We start from the raw sequence: 19503 nt of genomic DNA on the forward strand, positions 1-19503 counted from the left end.
GGGATAAAGGTGTGCCTGGAAGCTGTGGAAGTGGGTGAGGTCCTCAATGAATACTTCTCTTCAGTATTCACCAAGGAGAGGGGCCTTGACGCTGAGGACAGTGTTAGTAAGGTTAATGTTCTAGAGAATGTTGATATCTAGAGAGGATGTGTTGGAGCTGTTAGAAAATATTAGGATAGATAAGTTCCTGGGGCCTGATGGAATATTCCCCAGGCTGCTTCGCAAGGTGAGGGAGGAGATTGCTGAGCCTTTGGCTAGGAACTTTGAGTCCTCGTTGTCCACGGGAATGGTACTGGAGGATTGGAGGGTGGCGAATGTTGTCCCCTTATTCAAAAAAGGTAGTAGTGATAGTCCAGGGAATTACAGACCAGTGAGCCTTATGTCTGTGAGGGGCAAGTTGTTGGAAAGGATTCTTAGAGATAGGATCTATGGGCATTTAGAGAATCATGATCTGATCAGGGACAGCCAGTGTGGCTTTGTGAAGGGCAGATCATGTCTCACAAGCCTGATAGTGTTCTTCAAGGAGGTGACCAAACAGATTGATGAGGGTAGTGCAGTAGATGTGGTCTACATGGATTTTAGTAAGGCATTTGACAAGGTTCTGCATGGTAGGCTTCTTCAGAAGGTCAGAGAGCATGGGATCCAGGGAAGCTTGGCCATGTGGATTCAGAATTGGCTTGCTTGTAGAAAGCAGAGGGTTGTGGTGGAGGGTGTGCATTCGGATTGGAGCGCTGTGACTAGCGGTGACCCACAAGGATCGGATCTGGGACCTCTGCTTTTCATGATTTTTATTAATGACTTGGATGAGGGGGTAGAAGGGTGGGTTGGCAAGTTTGCAGACGACACAAAGGTTGGTGGTGTTGTGGGTACTGTAGAGGATTGTTGAAGATTGCAGAGGGGCATTGATCAGATGCAGAGCTGGGCTGAGAAGTTGCAGATCAAGTTTAATCTGGAGAAGTGTGAGGTGGTACACTTTGGAAGGACAAACTCCAAGGCAGCGTACAAAGTTAATGGCAGGATTCTGGGCAGTGTGGAGGAGCAGAGGGATCTGGGGGTCCACATCCACAGATCCCTGAAAGTTGCCTCACAGGTGGATAGAGTCGTTATGGGGTGAAAGCTTATGGGATGTTAGCTTTCATAAGTCGAGGGATCGAGTTTAAGAGCCGTGAGGTAATGATGCAGCTCTACAAAACTCTGGTTAGACCACACTTGGAGTACTGTGTCCAGTTCTGGTTGCCTCATTACAGGAAGGATGTGAAAGTGTTGGAAAGGGTGCAGAGGAGATTTACCAGGATGCTACCTGCTTTAGAGAGTGTGCATTATGAGGAGAGACTGAGGGAGCTAGGGCTTTACTCTTGAGAGAAGGAGGATGAGAGCAGACATGATAGAGGTGTACAAAATACTAAGAGGAATAGATAGAGTGGACAGCCAGCGCCTCTTTCCCAGGGCACCAATGCTCAATACAAGAGGGCATGGCTTTAAAGTAATGTGTAGGAAGTTCAAGGGAGATATCAGAGGAAGGTATTTTACCCAGAGAGTGGTTGGTGCATGGAATGCGCTGCCTGGGATGGTGGTGGAGGCAGGTACATTGGTCAAATTCAAGAGATTATTAGATAAGCATACAGAGGAATTTAAAATAGAAGGATGTGTGGGAGGAAGGGGTTAGGTAGTCTTAGGCGAGGTTTGAAGTTCGGCACAACATTGTGGCCGAAGGGCCTATATTGTGCTTTAGTGTTCTAACTAAATTGTGCAATTAATGTTAAGGTAACATTGTCATAATTAATGTATAAAGTTAGAAGGCTAATGAGACAGAATAGTACACATCTTAATTAGGTTTGCTTTCTGTGATGCTTTTACAATTCTTAAATCTAGGCTTTATTTCTATGTTACCAATCAAATTGCCTCTGCAGTCTTTAGGGAATTGTGGGGTGGCTACTTTAATCATTTTGTGTGGGAAAGGTTTAATTGTTCATTATGAAAGTACACCTGATTGCCCCTTCAATGATTAATGAATCTGTTTTGATAATTGCTGTTGTGTTTAGACAAATCTATTCACTCTGTAGAGTATGTGATATTATTAGGCAAGCTTTTCAGGATCATTAGTCATATTGCAGCATTAACCATAGTTTTTGTGACAAAACAACAAGATTTTGTGGCTTTGTGTGGGGAGGCCATGTCTAACAAACTCGATTGAGTTTTTCAGGAGGTGATGAAGATGATTGATAAGGGTAGGGCAGTGGATGTTGTCTACATGGACTTTAGTAAAGCTTTCAGCAAAGTCTGTCACGACAGGCTGATCCAGAAGATTAAGGCACATCAATACACAGACATGGTAGGTTGGGTTCAAATTCGACATTGCCATTGAAGACAGAGGAGTGTTATTCTGACTGGAAGTCTGTGACCTGTGATGTTCTGCAAGGATCAATGCTGGGACCTCTGTGTGATAAGTTGGATGAACATGTAGGTGGGCTGATTAGTAAATTTGCAGAGGACACAGGAATTGGTGGATTTGTGGATAATGAGGAAGGTTGTCAAAGGATTCAGCAGGATATAAACCAGTTGGAAATATGGGCAGAAAAATGGCAGGTGGAATTTAAACTGGATAAGTGAGAGATGCTGACCTTTGGGAGGTCAAATGTAAGCAGCAAGTATACAGCAAGACCACTAGGAGCATGATTGTACGAGTGATCTTGAGGGGCAAGTGCATATTTAAAGTCAAAAGTTGAGTTTGCTATTATATGCACAAGTACACGTTTGCACAGGTGCAATGAAAACTTACTTGCAGCAGCATCAGGGGCATATAGTATATAAGCAACATTCATAAGAAAAAACATAAATTAAACAAATTATACACAATTTTTATAAGAAAAAACAATTGGAACAAATAAAATAAAGTCCTTTGTAGTGCAAAATGGTCATAGTGTTGCTATTACTGAGGTAGTGATTAGGATTCTGGTGGTTGGTTCAATAACCAAATGGTTGAAGCTGTTCTTGAACCTTGTGCTGTGGGACTTCAAGTTTCTGTACCTCCTGCCCGATGGTAGCTGTGAGAAGGTGGCATGGCCCAGATGGTAGGGCTCTTTGATAATGGATGTTGCCTTCTTGAGGCAGTGCCTCCTGTAGATACTACTGATAGTAGGGAGGGATGTGTTTGTGATGTACTGGGCTGAGTCCACTACTCTGCAGCTTTTTGCTTTCCTGCGCATTCCAATTGCTGTACCAGGCAATGATGCAACCAGTCAGGATACTTCCAGCAGGACATCTGTAGAGGTTTTTTAGAGTAGCTCTCTGAAAGTGGCAACACAAGTAGATAGGGTGGTAAAGAAAGTGTACAGCATACTTGCCTTCATCGGTCAGGGCATTGAGAATAAAAGTTGGCAAGTCATGTTGCAGCACATTTGGAGTAAAGTGTGCAGTTCTGATCACTATTACAGGAAGGATGTGGAGGCTTTGGAGAGGGTGTGGAAGAGGTTCACAAGGATGCTGCGGGGATTAGAGAGTATTAGCTAAAAGGAGAGGTTATACGAACTTGAATTGTCTTCTCTGGAGTGTCAGAGGCCGAGGGGCCACCTGATAGAATTACATAAAATTCTGAGAGGTATAGATAGAGTAGATAGTCAGGGTCTTTATCCCAGGGTAGAAATGTCAAATACTAGCAGACATAGCTTTAAGGTGAGAGGGGGAAAGTTTGAAGGAGATTTGCGTGGCAAGTATATTTACACGGAGTGGTAGGTGCCTGGAATGCGTTGCCAGGGGAGGTGTGAAAACAGATACAATAGTAACATTTAAGAGGCATTTAGGGAGACACATGAATTGGCAGGGAATAGAGGGATGTACACATGGGCAGGCAAATGTGCAGTTTAAATTGTCAGCACAGATTGGTGGGCCGAAGGACCTGTTCTTTATTCTGATTGTTTAATGTTTGCCGATTAGAACATAGAACAGCACAGGAACAGGCCCTTCAGCCCATGATATCTGCACCAATACAATGCCAAATTAAACTAAATCTCTTCTGCCTGTACATGATCCATATCATGCCATTCCCTGCATCTTATGTATCTAACAGCCTCTTAAACATCACTATCATATTTGCTTCCACCATGACCCCTGGCAGACCATTCCAGCCACCTACTGTTCTCTTTGTTTTTAAAGCAAAACTTGCCCCACACATCTCCTTTAAGCTTTCCCCCTCTCACCTTAAATGCATGTCCTCTAGTACTTGACATTACTACCCTGGGAAAAAGATTCTATCTGTCTACCGTGTCTTTGCCTCCCATAATTTTATAAATTTCTATCAGGTCTCCCCTCAGCCTCCAATGTTCCAGAGAAAACAGCTCATGTTTGTCCAACCTCTCTTTATAGCTCATACCATCTAAACCAGGCTGCATCCTGGTAACAAACAAAGGAGCTGGAGGAACTCGGCGGGTCAGGCAAATGGACAGTTCACATTCTGGGTCGAGACCCTTCACCTAGACATTGAGTCCTAGACATTGCGGTTAAGGGGCTTGACATTAACTGTATACTTTTCCCTTACATTTGACCTTCCAAAGTGCAACATGTCACATTTGCTCAGATTAAACTTCATCTGCCATTTTTCCACCTATATTTGTAATTGATCTGTATTCTGCTGTATCCTTTGACAGCCCTCTACACTATCCACAATGCACCAGTATTTGTGTCATTTGCAAACTATATCACAAACAACAGAGCCCCCAGCCCAGACTCCTGCAGAACACCATTGGTCACGGACCTCCAGCCAGAATAACCCCCTTCCACACTACCCTCTGTCTTCTCTGGGCAAGCCAATTCTGAATCAAAATTTCCACGTCACCATTCTACAAATTTCATCTGAGCCCTCTTGCGTTGAGCTGGCTGCCAGACTGCAGCTCTGTAGGGGACTGTTGGCTGCCAGCTGCTTGTGGTTCAATGTGTTTCACTCATCTTGTCCCACCACTGGGCTTTTCATTGAGTTGAGTGGAACAAGGCAGAGCGGGCATTGGAAGGCTGAATGCGTACAGAAGGCAACTCCCTTCACTTGAATAGGGTGGCTGACCCGGTGGAAAACAGTAAGTGCAGGGGAAATGCTTGAATTATTTTGCACTACTTCTAATCTTAAAATACATTAAAATAATTGTTCGGCATTCTACAGGTTATAATTGTTTTTTGATTATTTAAAACATTTTTAATCATTCTTCCAATGATTTGTTTCTAAATATATTTGAAAAACTCAGGCTGTCTGGATGTTGGAAAGCAGCAGAGCCCAGTGATACACTACTGGAGGCTACTCACCTCTCACAGGATCAGGTCCCTCAGCCCTCTGTGTCCAGGTGAGGGTGGCCAGGCACCTTAGGATGTGAGACTGGGCAGCAGTCTGGTCCCAGGACCATCCTGCCCAGCATTAAGTAACAAACAAAGTGCTAGAGGAACTCATTGGACCAGGCAGCATCCGTGGAGTGAAATGGACGCCAGGTTGACTGTCTATTTCCTTCCACAGATGCTGCCTGACCTGCTGAATTCCTACAGCATTTTTTGTTTGTTTCTCTAGTTCTCTTGTGTCTCCATCATTCCTGGCAGTTTTCATTACTTTCTTGATCTTTTTGCTGTAAGTTCTTATAAAGCTTATTTATTTAAAGAAGAGCAGGAAAATTATGCCAGATATCCTGGTCATCATTTGTCCCTCACTCAACATTATTGTGCAAGAAATTATTTGGTCACTTTTATGGTTTGTGGGAGCTTGTGTGTGTACATCCTACTGTGACTACAATTCAACAATAGCTCAACTGATTGAGATATGCTTTGGGACATGCTGAAGAGATGTTAAGAAGGAAATTAGGAGGGCAAAAAGAGGTCATGAAATATCCTTGGCAGGAAAGACTAAGTCATTCTGGAAGTATATTGAAAGCAAGAGGGTAGCCAGAGAAAGAGTGGATGCCCTTAGGAACCAAAGGGGTAATCTGTGTGAGTCAGGAGATGTGGGTGAGGCTGTATCGTTCTCCTTGGTGAATACAGACATGGAGAATAGCGAGTTCAGGGAGGGATACTTTGATTGCCTAGAGCATGGAGGTATTAAGAAGGTGGAGGTGTTAAATGTTTTGGAACGCATAAGGGTGGATAAATTCCCAGGGCCGGATGGGATCTATCCCAGAATGCTACGGGAAATAAAGGGAGGAGAAAGCTGGGGCCATGACACAGATTTCTGCATTTCATTAGCTGCAGGAGAGGTACCAGAAGACTGGAGAATATCTGATGTTGTTCCTTTGTGTAAGAAGGGCAGCAGGAATATAACCAGGTAACTACAGGCTGGGGAGCCTAGGGAAATTATCGGAGAAAATCCTAAGGGCCAGGATTGATCTACATTTGGAAAAGCAGGGACTGATCGGGGGTAATCAACATGGTTTCGTGAGGCAGGGTGCCTTCTCACTAATTAGAGTTTTTTGTGGAGATGATAAAGAGATTGATGAAGGCAGGGTGGTAGATGTTGGTTATATGAACTTTAGTAAGGCATTTGAGAAGATCCCGCATGATGGGCTGATCCAGGAAGTTAAGGCACATGGGATCCAAGGTGAGCTGGCTGATTGGAGCCAATGTTGGTTTGGTGATAGGAAGCAGAGAGTAATGGGGGAAGGATGTTTTTCTGATTGGAAGTCTATGTCTAGATACAGGACTTGGTGCTGGGACCTTTGCAGTTTGTGGTATATATTAACTTGGATGTGAAAGTAGTAAGTTTGTGGATGACATGAAAATTGGTGGTGTTAACAGCGAGGAAGGTTGACAGAGACTACAGTGGGATATAGATCAGTTGGGAAGCTGGTTAGAGCATTGGTAGATGGAAGTTAATCTTGACAAATGTGAGGTGATGCATTTTGGCAAGTCAAGTAGGGGTAGGACATATAATGTAAATGGTAGGGCACTAAGGAATGTTGATAAACAGAGAGAACTAGGGGTCCAAGTTCATAGTTGCCTGGAAGTGGCAACACAAGTGGATGGGGTGGTGAAGAAGGCAAATGACATGCTTCTCTTCATAGATTGGGGACAGAATATCAGAGCTGGGTACTATATTGGTTAAGCTGCACTTGCAGTATTTTGTGCATTTCTGGCTGCCACACTATAGGAAGGATGTGGTTCTGGTGGAGAGAGTGCAGAGGAGACTCGTCAGGATGTTGCCTTGATTGGAGGACTTAGTTATAGGGAGAGATTGGAGAGGTTGGGTTTCTTTTCCCTGGAGCATAGAAGGCTGAGGGATGACCTGATAGCAGTATATAAGGTCATGAAAGGCATAGATAGGGTAGATCGGAAAAAGTCATCTTCCCATGGTAGGGATATCAAAAACAAGGCATCATTTTGTTAAGGAAGGGGTTTTAAAGGGGATCTGAGAAGTAAGTTTTTTCTCACAGAGAGTGGTTGATGTCTGGAAATTGCCACAGGAGGAGGTGGTGGAATCAGATACAATCATTACATTTAAGAGGCACTTAGACACTTAAATAGGCAAAGTATAGAAGGGTACAGTTCTAATGGAGATTAATGGGATTAGTGTAGATAGGCATGGACGTGGTGGGCTGAACGGCCTGTATCGGTGCTGTACCACTCCATGACAAGTTTATCTCCTACCTCTTCATTCCTCTGTCTGCTGTAAACCAGAGACCAAGTCGTTAATACAAAGAGGAGACCCTACAGAGCAGTAAGAAAGACCAGTAGTTCTAATGCCAATCCCCAGAGAACACCACAGCATACTTTTTCTCCAGCCTGGACAAAACTGCACCACTGTCTGTCTAACTAAGATGCATACTGCTGCTGCCCATTTAATCCCATGGGCAGTAATTTGGCTATTGTATAGTACTTTGTCAGATGTCTTTTTAAAGTGCGTACCCATAACATCAACTGCACCACCCTCATTAACCCTCTCCACTATGTTATCAAAGAACTAGATTTAATAAGCATGATTTATCCTGTACAAATCATTTATTACACTGTATATAGGGGACTCAGGGTGTTTTACTTTACTGTAAATGTTTTAATTGGGCTGAAGAGGGTTGAGATCAAATTTCAAACTCTACTTACAGAAGCTCCAAGACAGTTAATGTTCCTGTTCCTGTGCATTTTCCTGCCAGAGATCATAGTTATAAATATAGCCTTTATATTCAAACACATAATTATTCAGTGGCAAAATATGTTGGATTTTAATGTTTAATTTTGCAGGTTTAGATGTTTTATGTAACTCATTTTTGTCTCTGAAATATTCTTCCTTAATCAATGTACAAACTTTACTACAAAGAACTTTCACTCAAATTTTTAGAATTTCTTTAATTTTCTGCATAGTTTTTTTAAATGTATTGTACCCTGACAGCAAACACTTTTCTCCCCCAATTCAGCATTTAGTGAAGATGTAGTTTAGCATTCATTTTTTCCTAAATCAATTATCGTGGCTGCTTACTGTTATATGATTAAGCTATATTAGCCTTGATGATGCCCACATTTTTTTTCATGAGTATAAAATACTCCCCTAAATAGGGGAGTGCAAATAATGTTATTTGCTTCTCTTACTATACCTCGGCAATGTCTAACTGGCAAAGTGACAAGGAAAAACAAAGCATTTCAATAATGAGATTAAGTTATTATGTCAGATTGCAACCTCCTTTATTTTCTACCTTCTGCAATCGCCACTGTTTCTGGAACATGCACTGCTAATTTACATTTATACTTTGTTCTCTCTTCTCACTCAGTAAACCCAAATTTCCACTTCTTTCCTGGTTTTAAGCTGCCTACTTAATCTTACAATGGTCTCCTTTTGTACTCTTCCATTATCTCACAGACCTTCATTCGCTAACCCCTCAGCCTTCTTCCTGGTGAAGAGAACACCAGCTGATTTATTATACTCTCTTAGCATTGGTGTCACTTGTTGTTTAACTTTTTTGCATTTTTTCCATGTCTTTATTTCTCGGGATTTTAGCAGTGCAAGATTAGTTAATCTCTGAACTATTGGGCATTATTTCTATTTAAACCTCAACACTCCTTGAATTCACTTATTTTTAAGATGGTACATCATTTAATAATAAATAGTCCAGTGAACCAAGCAAGTTGAAAGGGAGTGCAGGAACTGGGTCACCTTGTGTTAGAGTGTGGGAACTGGGGCCCCAGTGTGGTAGAGGGAACGTGGGAACCGAGATCCCAGTGAGTGGGAAGGGAGTGCAAGAACGGAGCCCCAGTATGTTAGAGGGAGAGCATTGCCTGGTGAGCCTGATGGTGAACCATTGAGATTTCCGGTCTAGCCGAAGTTCAAAACAAGCTTATAGGCCTTCACTGTTTTTCAGTTCTCAAAACGAATGTGTAGTTGATTTTGGTATATATTGCAACTTCTAGTTACCTACCAATTTTCTGTGTGGTCTGAAATTGGACTGAATCTAGAATACTGCAGCACAGAAACAATCAATGTATCCTATCAAGTCAGTGCAAGTGTTTTACTCCCAATAAGGCATTCTTGCAATTCAATTCTCCTGCTTTTTTCTCTACCCTTTATTAAAAAACTTTCTTTATACAACATGGTAACAGGCCCTTCCGGCCCAATGAGTCTGTGCTGCCCATTTAAACCCGTGTTAACCTACCCATACATCTTTGAAATGTAGGAGGAAATCAGGGCACCTGGAGGAAACCCACGCAGACACGCAGAGAACATACAAACTCCTTACAGACAGCGGGAATCGAACCCCGATCGCTGGTGCTGTAATACCGTCTCGCTAACTGTTATGCTTAATAAGCCTTTTATTAAAGATAACCATGTATTTCCCTGTAAAAGGAATTAAGCATTGTCTCTGGCTGGGCATGGCACTTCCTGACAACTCTTGACATAGAAACATTTTTCCATACTCCCTAGCTTTGTTGGACACCTGCTTCACGAGGTATTTACTAAATATACCTGCACACTGGGCATTATCAACACAGGAAGGTGTTGATATATTCCTTGCTGTCTGCCATATATTTGCATATTTTCCACTATAGAAAAGCATTCTGGAGAAGAAACATTAATTATGTGTCAAATGTCTCATGTTTTCAATACACTAGTTCGATGACTGTGAACTAAATTTTGACTCCTGTTCACAATACTTACAGTCGAGGAATCTTGTGGGATTAGGTGCATTATAAAATTGCAAGCATCTAATGTATCACTGTTTTCTATTTAGAATGTCCTGTTCTTGGCACAAGCATGTTAACCTTCCATTATTTTTCACCCAGGTTGCCAACATTGCTAATGGCAGAATGTGTTCTCGTGTACATGACACCTGAGCAATCTGCAGAATTGATAAAGTGGGCTTCAAGTACTTTCAGTACCACCATGTTTATTAATTATGAGCAGGTAATAATATTGATAATTTTCCCAGGCAGTTGTTTACTAAAGTTGGACTTGCTGGGAAGCCCATGTCTTTCCTCACTATTGAAAAGTGGAAAGGTTAACTTAATTCAGCAAAGTTGTGGGGTGCATATGAATATGCTGTGCACTGTATAGAAATTTGGAGAGATAATTACTACCTGTACTAAAGCATTTGAAATCCTTTGTATTTTTAAATTTAATAACTTCAGCTAAGATTTTCATGGTTGTAGTTCTTTATCTCAAGATGATTGCTCCCCGCGTTACAGATGACCTGACTTACAAAAATCTAGCTCTCTATATTTTTCAAGATAGTAATAATAATGAAATATTTCATGGTATTCATTAATGAATGGAAACAATTGGTTCAATTATGGGTAGTGTTAGGGTGATTATTAAATGAACTGAAAGAATTATAGCAAGTATGTGTAGCGTGTTAGAGTGGTGGCTATAGAAAATGGATGTTTCTGACTTGCAGAGAAATCAGCTTACAGACAATTCTCAGGAACAGAACCCAAATGCAAACCGTGGACTGTCTCTATAGTATTTGGGTGGCAAGTGCCACTGTTAGTAGAGCTGTTGTCTCCCAGTTCCAGCGACCCAGTTTCAATCCTGACCTCCGGGGCTGTGTGTGTGGAGTTTGCATGTTCTCTATGTGTCTCTGTGGGATTGCCCCGGGTGCTCGAGTTTCCTCCCACATCCCTAAGATATGTGGGTTGGCTGCTATAAATTACCCCTAGTGTAGGTGAGTGGTAGAATCTGGGGGGATCTGATGGGACAGTGGGGAGAATAAAATAGGTTAGTGGAGGATTAGTGTAAATGGGTGTTTGATGGTTAGCACAGCCTCGATGGGCTATTCCTATGCTGTATGACTCAATGACAATGTTTTTCCTTTAGTCCATGTCACTTGTAGTCAAATGAACTTAATCCTCTGCTTTTTGAGAAATTGTTGGCATAGCTGGTTGTCATGTTTGCCAGCTTTGAAGTCACTGCTTCACAAAAATTAATGAGAACGTTCTACTCATTTCAAATGTTTCAGGTGAATATGACTGATCGCTTTGGCCAGGTGATGATAGAAAACTTGCAGCGACGGCAGTGCAACCTTGCTGGAGTGGATGTCTGTCATACTTTGGAGACACAGGTCTTGTACAGCTTTGTTGTAATTACATGCATACTCTCCATTAACCAAGGGCAGATTTGATCTTTCATTGTCAAATACTATTAAAAATACTTAAGCAGAATCTGTAATAATAACATACATTTTGCATTTGAAAATCATGTAAAAATAGAGACTAAATAATTCATTTGATGGCAGGATCATCTGTGAGGCAATGAGTTATGGATTCAAGCTTCCACCGGGACTTCAGTGTTTAATGTGAGGCTGGTGTTCCACCGAGAAAGGCAACATCAGCAGTGGCGTCTTAAGATGAAATCTTCCAACTGCCTGTTCAGACTGTCTGTAAAGATCTCACAGCACAACTTGAACAAGAATAGGAAGTTCCCCTTATCTGTGGGCTAACATTGCTCCAACACCACAGTTAGATAAGATTGTCATTTATCTTACTGGTGTGTGTTGAAACAAAATGCCTAGAACTTGTATACGTTAATGCATTCTAAGATGCAGACATTTTGAGTAGCAGGGTAGGATGTTGCAAATACAAATGTTCTTTTTATATTACATTTTAGATAATTTTGCAGCCATCTATTCCTAAATATTGAATAACATTGTTAGTAAGGTCTGTGACTGCACCTCATCAAATTATTCTTCCTTCACAGAAGGACCGGTTTCTTTTGAATGGCTGGAATAATGCGAATGCCTTGGACATGATGACTGTATATAATAGCTTACCACAAACAGATGTTCAGAGGTACATTTAACGTGGATGCATTTTTGTAGGATTACTCTGCTAGTTTAATGGATGAACTTACTATCAGTAAAATCAGAGAAAACCTTTATATGCTGAAAATCTGAAACAAAATCAAAAAGTGATGGAAACACTCAGAAGGTCAGGCAGCATCTGTTGAGAGAAAAACAGTTTCAGGTAGAAGATCCTTCATCAAAACTCTGGCACCCTTTACAGAAATCTCAATGTAGAGGCATTTATGCAAATAAATTACTTAAGCATCTGATTTACAATAATTTTTTATTAGTAGCCTACTATTGCTGTCATTATGATGACCTTGGGATTAGAGTTTCCTGAGCTTCCCCTTCCTCTGATGTGTTGGCGCTAGATACTCCTATCACTATCGCATCCAGTGGCCTTAGGAAGAGTACTTTTAAACCTTAGAATCATAGAGCAATACAGCACAGATACAGGCCCTTCAGTCCAATGAGTCCATGCCGACCATGGTGCCCATCCAGCTAGTCCCAATTTCCTGTGTTCAGCCCATATTCCTCTAAGCCCCACCCCTCCATGTACCTATCCAAGTGCTTCTTAAATAATACTATTGTACCTGCCTCAACCACTGCCTCTGGCAGCTCCTTCCATATACTCACCACCCTCTGCATGAAAAAGTTGCCCCTTGGGTCCCTTTTAAATCTTTCCCCTCTTACCCTAGTTTTGGACTGTCTGGGGAAAAGAGTGTTACCATCCACCTTTTCTATGCCCCTCATAATTTTAAATATGTCTATAAGGTTGCCCCTCATTCTTCTAAGTTCCAAGGAATAAAGACCCAGCCTTGCCAACCTCTCCCTATAACTCAGGCCCTCATCCTGGCAACATCCTTGTAAATCTTTCTTCCAGTTTAACCACGTCTTTCCTTTATCAGTTTAACCACGTCTTTCATTTAACAGGGTGACCAAAACTGTACACAATATTCCAATTGCAACCTCACCAACGACTTGTACAACTGCAACATAATGTCCCAATTTCTATACTCAATGCTCTGATCAATGAAGGTCCGCATGCTAAATGCCTTTTTCACCACCACAACGAACTATGCACTTGTACCCTTAGGTCCCTCTGTTCCATTACACTCCCTTGTGCCCTACCATTCATAGCATAAGTCCTACGCTGGTTTGACTTTCCAAACTACATCACCTTACACTTATCTGTATTGAAATCCATTTGCCAGTCTTCGGCCCACTTTCCCTAACTGATCAAGATCCCCCTGTAATCTACAATAACCTACTTCACCATCAACAATGCCTCCTAATTTAGTGTCATTCACAATCTCACTGATCAAGCCTTGTGCATTCACATCCAAATCATTTGTATAAATAATGAATAACAAGGGTCCCAACACCGACCCCTGCAGCACACCACTAGTCACCGTCCTCCATTCCGAGAAACAACCTTCTGCTTCCTATCTCCGAGCCAATTTCTACCTAACTAGCTCTTCCTGGATTCCATGGGACCTAACCTACAGACCAGCCTACCATGTGGGACCTTGTCACAGGCCTGGCTAAAGTCCAAGTAGACAACATCCACTGCTCTACTCTCATCTACCTCAGCAAACCATGGGTTCATTCATCCATTCAGTAACTTTACTATTTTAAATGAAACTATTTCTCCTAAGCTTATTGGTTTTCCCCTAGGATAGAGCAACTGGAATTCTTGGATGAGAAGGAACTTTTACAGCAGCTGCTACAGCATTATTGCATCTGCTGGGCCACGAAAGATAGTGAAAATTTTGGTAATTACTTTTTTTTGTATAATATCCACCCTATAGAGATCATAGTTGGCAAAAGAAACTTGTACATGCATGGATGTGAAGCTAGGATGAGTTCAGGTTACTGGACTGAGTTCCAGACCTAAGCCCAATATCTAGAAGGGAAATCAGAGGTAACCTGCTGTTATCCTTGAAGGAAGGGAAGGGCAGGGCACATTGGTCAACATCTCCGACACTGAAGCAACAAACAGCTGGTTCAGAAACATTATTCGGAAACAAGCAAGTGTGGAAAGAGTGGAAAACACAGTCTGAAAGAGTGGTAAAACAAAAGGACCAAATAAATTATAGGCCCATAAGTCTCAAAGTTACTTTTGGTGATTTAACTTTGTTCCTCACTATCTTTGCTAGTTTTGCTTTACATTATGGGAGTGGGTGATTGAAGCCCTGCCTATTGTTAACATTGAGAGTGGTGATTGAAGGATGTTGGAAACAAAATGGGATTAGGACCAATGTAAAGGATTAGCTGCAGCAAGCAACTTGGCCAGAGAGGAGATGAAATGGGAACAAACAAAGAAGGCGGCACCAGACCAGGTGTACTGCTTTAGATGTGCACACAGTGAGCTCCTCATGTGCTGTATTATTCCAGCCATGTACGTGCTGCTCCAAACCAGCGGGCTGATAATCTCAGCAAAATAGCTTAGAAAAGAAATCAAGTAAAGAGAATCAAGTTAATTCTTCTAGGTGCAATGCTGAAATTCCCTCTTTAAGGTGCGAGTGAATAGAAATAAAAATGAACGTGGGAGTATAGTGGGCTTGAAGTACGGACAGACAGATTTGATGTACGATATGTCCTACAGCGAACTACCATCCTTAATTACCACCCACTGTACTCCCACATATGTAAATGTCTTCTGTCTGTTTTCAGGTATTGGTGACATTATATTTGGGAGCATTTGATTTCCATTGACAAGCTACTTCAAGCCTGAAATGACAAATCCTGCAATCAGTGTGCATGAAAAAGGAAATCTACTAAAGCTGTAATAGGACAGTGCCTTTGTGATTAAGTGTTTGTTGATGTGTAAAGCAACGGAAAAGGCTGATATTACATCATTTTGTGAACACAGCCTATGATGTATGTCAGATTAACAAGCTATTGTTTTGTATTAAAAATACTGATCTGTTTTAATTTGTGACATCCAACAAAATTCTGAGTTGCAATTGAAATGCTTAAAGTATCAGGTTTGCTAGTATCATCAATAATTTGTCTTTAAAAGCATCAATTCACAAAGACAGTATGCCACAAATGCAGTAGCTGTTAATGAACATTTCTGCATAGTATTGTTATTGATCATTTGAATGAAATTTTATTTGGGATGCATCTGAACTGAGTGTATGAATTGGTGAGCTGATGTGATTGATTAACACTGGTAATAGCCTGGACCTTTCTGTTGACATTAGCAGGCTCTGCCCACAGAATTGAGAGCCAGCCTTAGGCTCCCTGGCAGTTGCTTGACCCATCAATAAAACTGAATATTGGTGAATATTTCTAACGTTCACGAATGTTCAGACTATTAAAAAATGACAGAACACTTTTAAAACAAAATTATGTGAAACAATCCACATAAAAACACTGGAAAAACAATTATTACATTGATTTAAGTTTTAAAATTAGAATGAAAGGAAATTACTTTGCACTCACCAGACTCCCCAAAGAGGTTATGCTTCTTCAAATTCATGTGCCTGATTACCCAGCCTAAGCTCTAGGAATGTTGGAAGTTTTCACTCCCTGTATAGTTGTCCAGAGGAGCAATTAGCTGAGCAGAATTTCAGGATGTCACGTCCCCACAGTTGCCCGAGTAAAAGCCACCCTAGTGTCAGCTTTTTAGTAAATTAAGTTGCTTTTGTTATTGTCTACTATGTACTCCACAAATCCTAAATTGCCCATCCCAGGTCATATTTATTACATTAGTTTGATCAATTCATCACTAGTTCATCACGTACAGTGATTAGTCAGTTGGCATTAATTATGGCTTAATCACCAGTGCACTCATCTCAGAGTCAGAGTATCCCAGGTTCAGGACCCACTCCAGCAACTTGAGTACTGAAAGTCTGGATAATGCTTCAGTACTGAGGGGGTGCTGTATGGCTGGGAGTTTTTTGCGATATAGAGATTTCCTTTGTTGTCATGGATACATGTAAATGACCCCATGATACTGTTTCAAAGGAGGGAAGAGGTATTACTACTGGTTCTTGGTCAAATTGGTGTTCATTAGCACATGGTTGTGAAGTCTTGCTGTGCAATAATTAGGCAGCTGCATTTTTTACATCTCAGCAGTGACTGCACTTCAGAGGTGTAAAGTGCTTTGGAGTATATTGGAAGGGACGTGTAAGGTGCTATATAAATCTGTTTCAAATAGTGCTAATTATAAAGTATACTATTGGAAGCTTATTGAAATTAAAATTCACAAGCCTTGAAATTCAACCACTTAGAAATGTGTTCTTTCAATATACCTGATTAAATATTAACCTTGCCCAGAGTGAAATGTCATAATAATGGGTTATGATGTATTTTTCAGAAATTTGATTGGGCATTTCCAGCACATAACCCTTGTGTGCATGATGTAAAGCATTTCGAAAGAACCAAGATGGTCCTAGGACAGCCATAGTTTATGTAGTGTTGAATTGAGGGTCCTGTAAGGCCCTTATTTACCTAATCTCACTCCTGACCCTCCTAATCCCGAGGCCCCAACCATTCCCTTCCCCCAACACCACCACCTCATCCAACCATTCTTCTCCAGTCCACCAATGACCCAATGTTGCCCCCAATGGAAGCCCTGACATCCACCCTTTCCCCACTCCCCCAGACCTCTTACCTGACTGTCTCTCCAATTCTAGAGCTGTTCCTTGCTGAAGACCACCCCTGCCTTTTGCAGACCTCAATTGTCGACATTCAGCCACCTGCACTTTTTTTGGCACACCCTCTTCCCTCAGCACACACCATCCACAATGATTTCCTGGCCCTGGTCCGTTGCAGAAATGCACAACATCCCTTCAGTTGTGCCTGGTGAAATCTACAACAGGTGTCCAGTTCCTAATCGAGCTTTAGTAGCCCACTGTGAAGCCCATTTGGTGCATAAAAATTTGTAGCTAGGGTATTTAAAGAGGTATGACAGCATAGTCAGAAAGTTGGTTAAAGAATGAAGATGTAATGTCCATTGCATATTTTGGCAGTGGGAGTGTTAATCGTGTTGTGCCCCAGGTGTCAGTGTTTGGCTATGTTCTCAGTTGATCAGCTGGGGGATGGAAGGTACAAGCTGGTGAACTGCCACAGGATATTCATGGCAAGTGGGCAGCTGGTGGTTAATGTTATTGAGTTGAGCTGGAACTGGACCTCTACCTCTTTGTTGTTTCACTGGATAAATATAGCCTTCTAGAAAAAGAGATGAGGTCGGAAGTCGGCCAGAACCATTAACATACGTAATTTACAGAATTTTTTGAGTAATTTCTAAGGTATATTAAGTAGTTTTATAACTGCATTATCGGTCATTTGGCTATACATTTGTTGAGTAAATTGCTGGAATGCAATACTGCTGGATTTATGTCCTCACTTGGAATGAATCTGACTTTTTGAAAGGCTTCTTTTCCTTCATGAACTTTCTACCACACTATGCCAAGTAGCAACATAAACACCCAGGAGTTAAATTAACTGCAGTGTTTTCCCAAACATCAGCTGCATCACCAACTGAAAGAACTGTCATGTGAGGTTATAAATAACATTTAATTTCTTTGTTCTGAGTTTCCATGGACCTTCTGCCCACTGGTCTGTTGGAGGAACCCTGAGGAAATATAACTGGAATTGGTCTTCTCTGTAGTTCAAATATTTTCCAGTCATCTGACTTACTGCAAAAAAAACAATATGCAGGAGGAGCTCAGCAGGTCGAGCAGCATCTGTGGGGAGAGGTGCCAGGTACCAGATTGGTTCCATCTGCCATCTGCCTCCGCAGCTGGTTCCATCTATCACCTGCCTCATCCCTCCCTCCCTCTCACCTATGTATACTGGCTATCCTCCCTCTACACTCTGTCCTGTTGCAGGACATGAAATGTCGACCGTCCCTTTGCTTCCACAGATGAGTTTCTCTAGCAGGTTGTGTGTTGCTCCAGATTCTAGCATCTGCTGACTAGATTGCACTTTTTTGTGAAGCCAGTCTAATTTTCCCCACAGTAGCTTCCCATCTGGTTTTCAATGTATTAAGTTCAGGAAATACGTGGTTAAACTCAGAGATTTGAACAATAAGATAAATTGTTACTTGCTGTCAAGGTAACGATTGAGGAACTGTGCACTGAACACGAGTAGGTTATCAGGTATGAACAGGAGTTATGGCACCAAGTATGCTAGAGCCAGCAGTCATGACATAAAGCATGATATTTTGTGAATTGGAACTCAACAAATATTTATGTATTAACAACAAAAATCAATGAAGTGACCAGATGTGGACCTGACTAATGGACACCCCATACATGCAAATGAGCATTTGAGGGACCAGCTGGATGGATGGGGATGAATTTGCTGGCTGCTGCAGGGTCACTGGCATCTTCTGCTGGGTGGGAATGGGACATTTCCCCGTGTCTCCACTCCCCACCCCACCCTGCGCTGCAACAATCGAGCTGGGTGGAACCGAGCAGAGCTGAGAATGCTGAGCAGACTCACTCACGGAGTCAGTGAGATCGGCTGACGGTCCTCTTCCCATGCCTGCTCGCTTTGGAGACTGCCTGTACTCAGGTTCTGCATGAAAGGAACCTGCCTAGCTCTGCTCTGGCTTTCATACACCTCACGACCTGTTTGGAGTGGTCAGGTAAGCTGCCCAGGTATACAGACGATCACTGCCCACTGCCTGCCTTCAGGAGAGTTTGGAATTGGAATGAAGAAACTGTGGCTTAAAATCCACAGTGCACTGATATGCACGAAGCTTAAAAGAAGAATTAGTCATGATCAATAGAAGTAGAAAGAGGCAATCTGTCTCTGAAGTTTTGCACCTGCCAATGAAATGTGAAAATTGTATCTGCATTTTTTATGCCAAATGAAGCATTCTTGAGGAGGCTTTGTTTCACCTCAGGAGGTGAAGGAGACATGTTTCCATATGCAGCAGAGAGCTAGGCCATGACAAAAGCGCTGTGGCAGTAGTCAGATGCTTGTAGAATATGCTTCACAAAATAACTTTTGACTGCACTGAACTTGCCGAGAAAGGAATGACATAAAAGGAATTGTTGTTGACACTGATTAACTTTCTTGAGATCACAAGCTGAAAGCATTCTGCATGAGAAGATCTATAAGCTATTAAATAATTAAATGATTAAATGCAGACAAGTAAGTTTCAAAGGAAAAGGATACTGCCAATGAGTGAGGAAAGAAATTCCACCAGTAAGAAAGCAGAGGATGACTGCAGGAATTTGAGGCTTAATGCTAAAGGGTTCAGAGGTTATGGTGGGGAAGGAAGGAGAGAGAGCATGAAGGCAGGAACAGGGCAGTGATT

At 41.8% G+C, this 19503-nt stretch overlaps 1 protein-coding gene across 5 annotated transcripts in view; it reads left to right on the forward strand.

Annotated features, from left to right (window-relative positions):
- Positions 1-17584, forward strand: part of lcmt1 (leucine carboxyl methyltransferase 1) — a 65189-nt gene extending 47605 nt beyond the window's left edge. For 4 of the 5 annotated variants that reach the window (XM_052022177.1, XM_052022178.1, XM_052022175.1 and 1 more), the window contains exons 8-12: positions 10228-10348; positions 11400-11501; positions 12137-12228; positions 13899-13996; positions 14898-17492. In XM_052022177.1, coding sequence (XP_051878137.1) covers positions 10228-10348; positions 11400-11501; positions 12137-12228; positions 13899-13996; positions 14898-14929 — 445 coding nt within the window. In that variant the 3' untranslated portion in view covers positions 14930-17492. Of the gene's footprint in view, positions 1-10227; positions 10349-11399; positions 11502-12136; positions 12229-13898; positions 13997-14897 lie in introns of all 5 variants that reach the window. The other variant, XM_052022176.1, reaches the window with a different exon arrangement.
- The last annotated feature ends 1919 nt before the right edge of the window (positions 17585-19503 follow it).

Source organism: Pristis pectinata, chromosome 8 (genome assembly GCF_009764475.1).
Source record: "Pristis pectinata isolate sPriPec2 chromosome 8, sPriPec2.1.pri, whole genome shotgun sequence".
In the NCBI taxonomy this organism is placed as follows: domain Eukaryota; kingdom Metazoa; phylum Chordata; class Chondrichthyes; order Rhinopristiformes; family Pristidae; genus Pristis; species Pristis pectinata.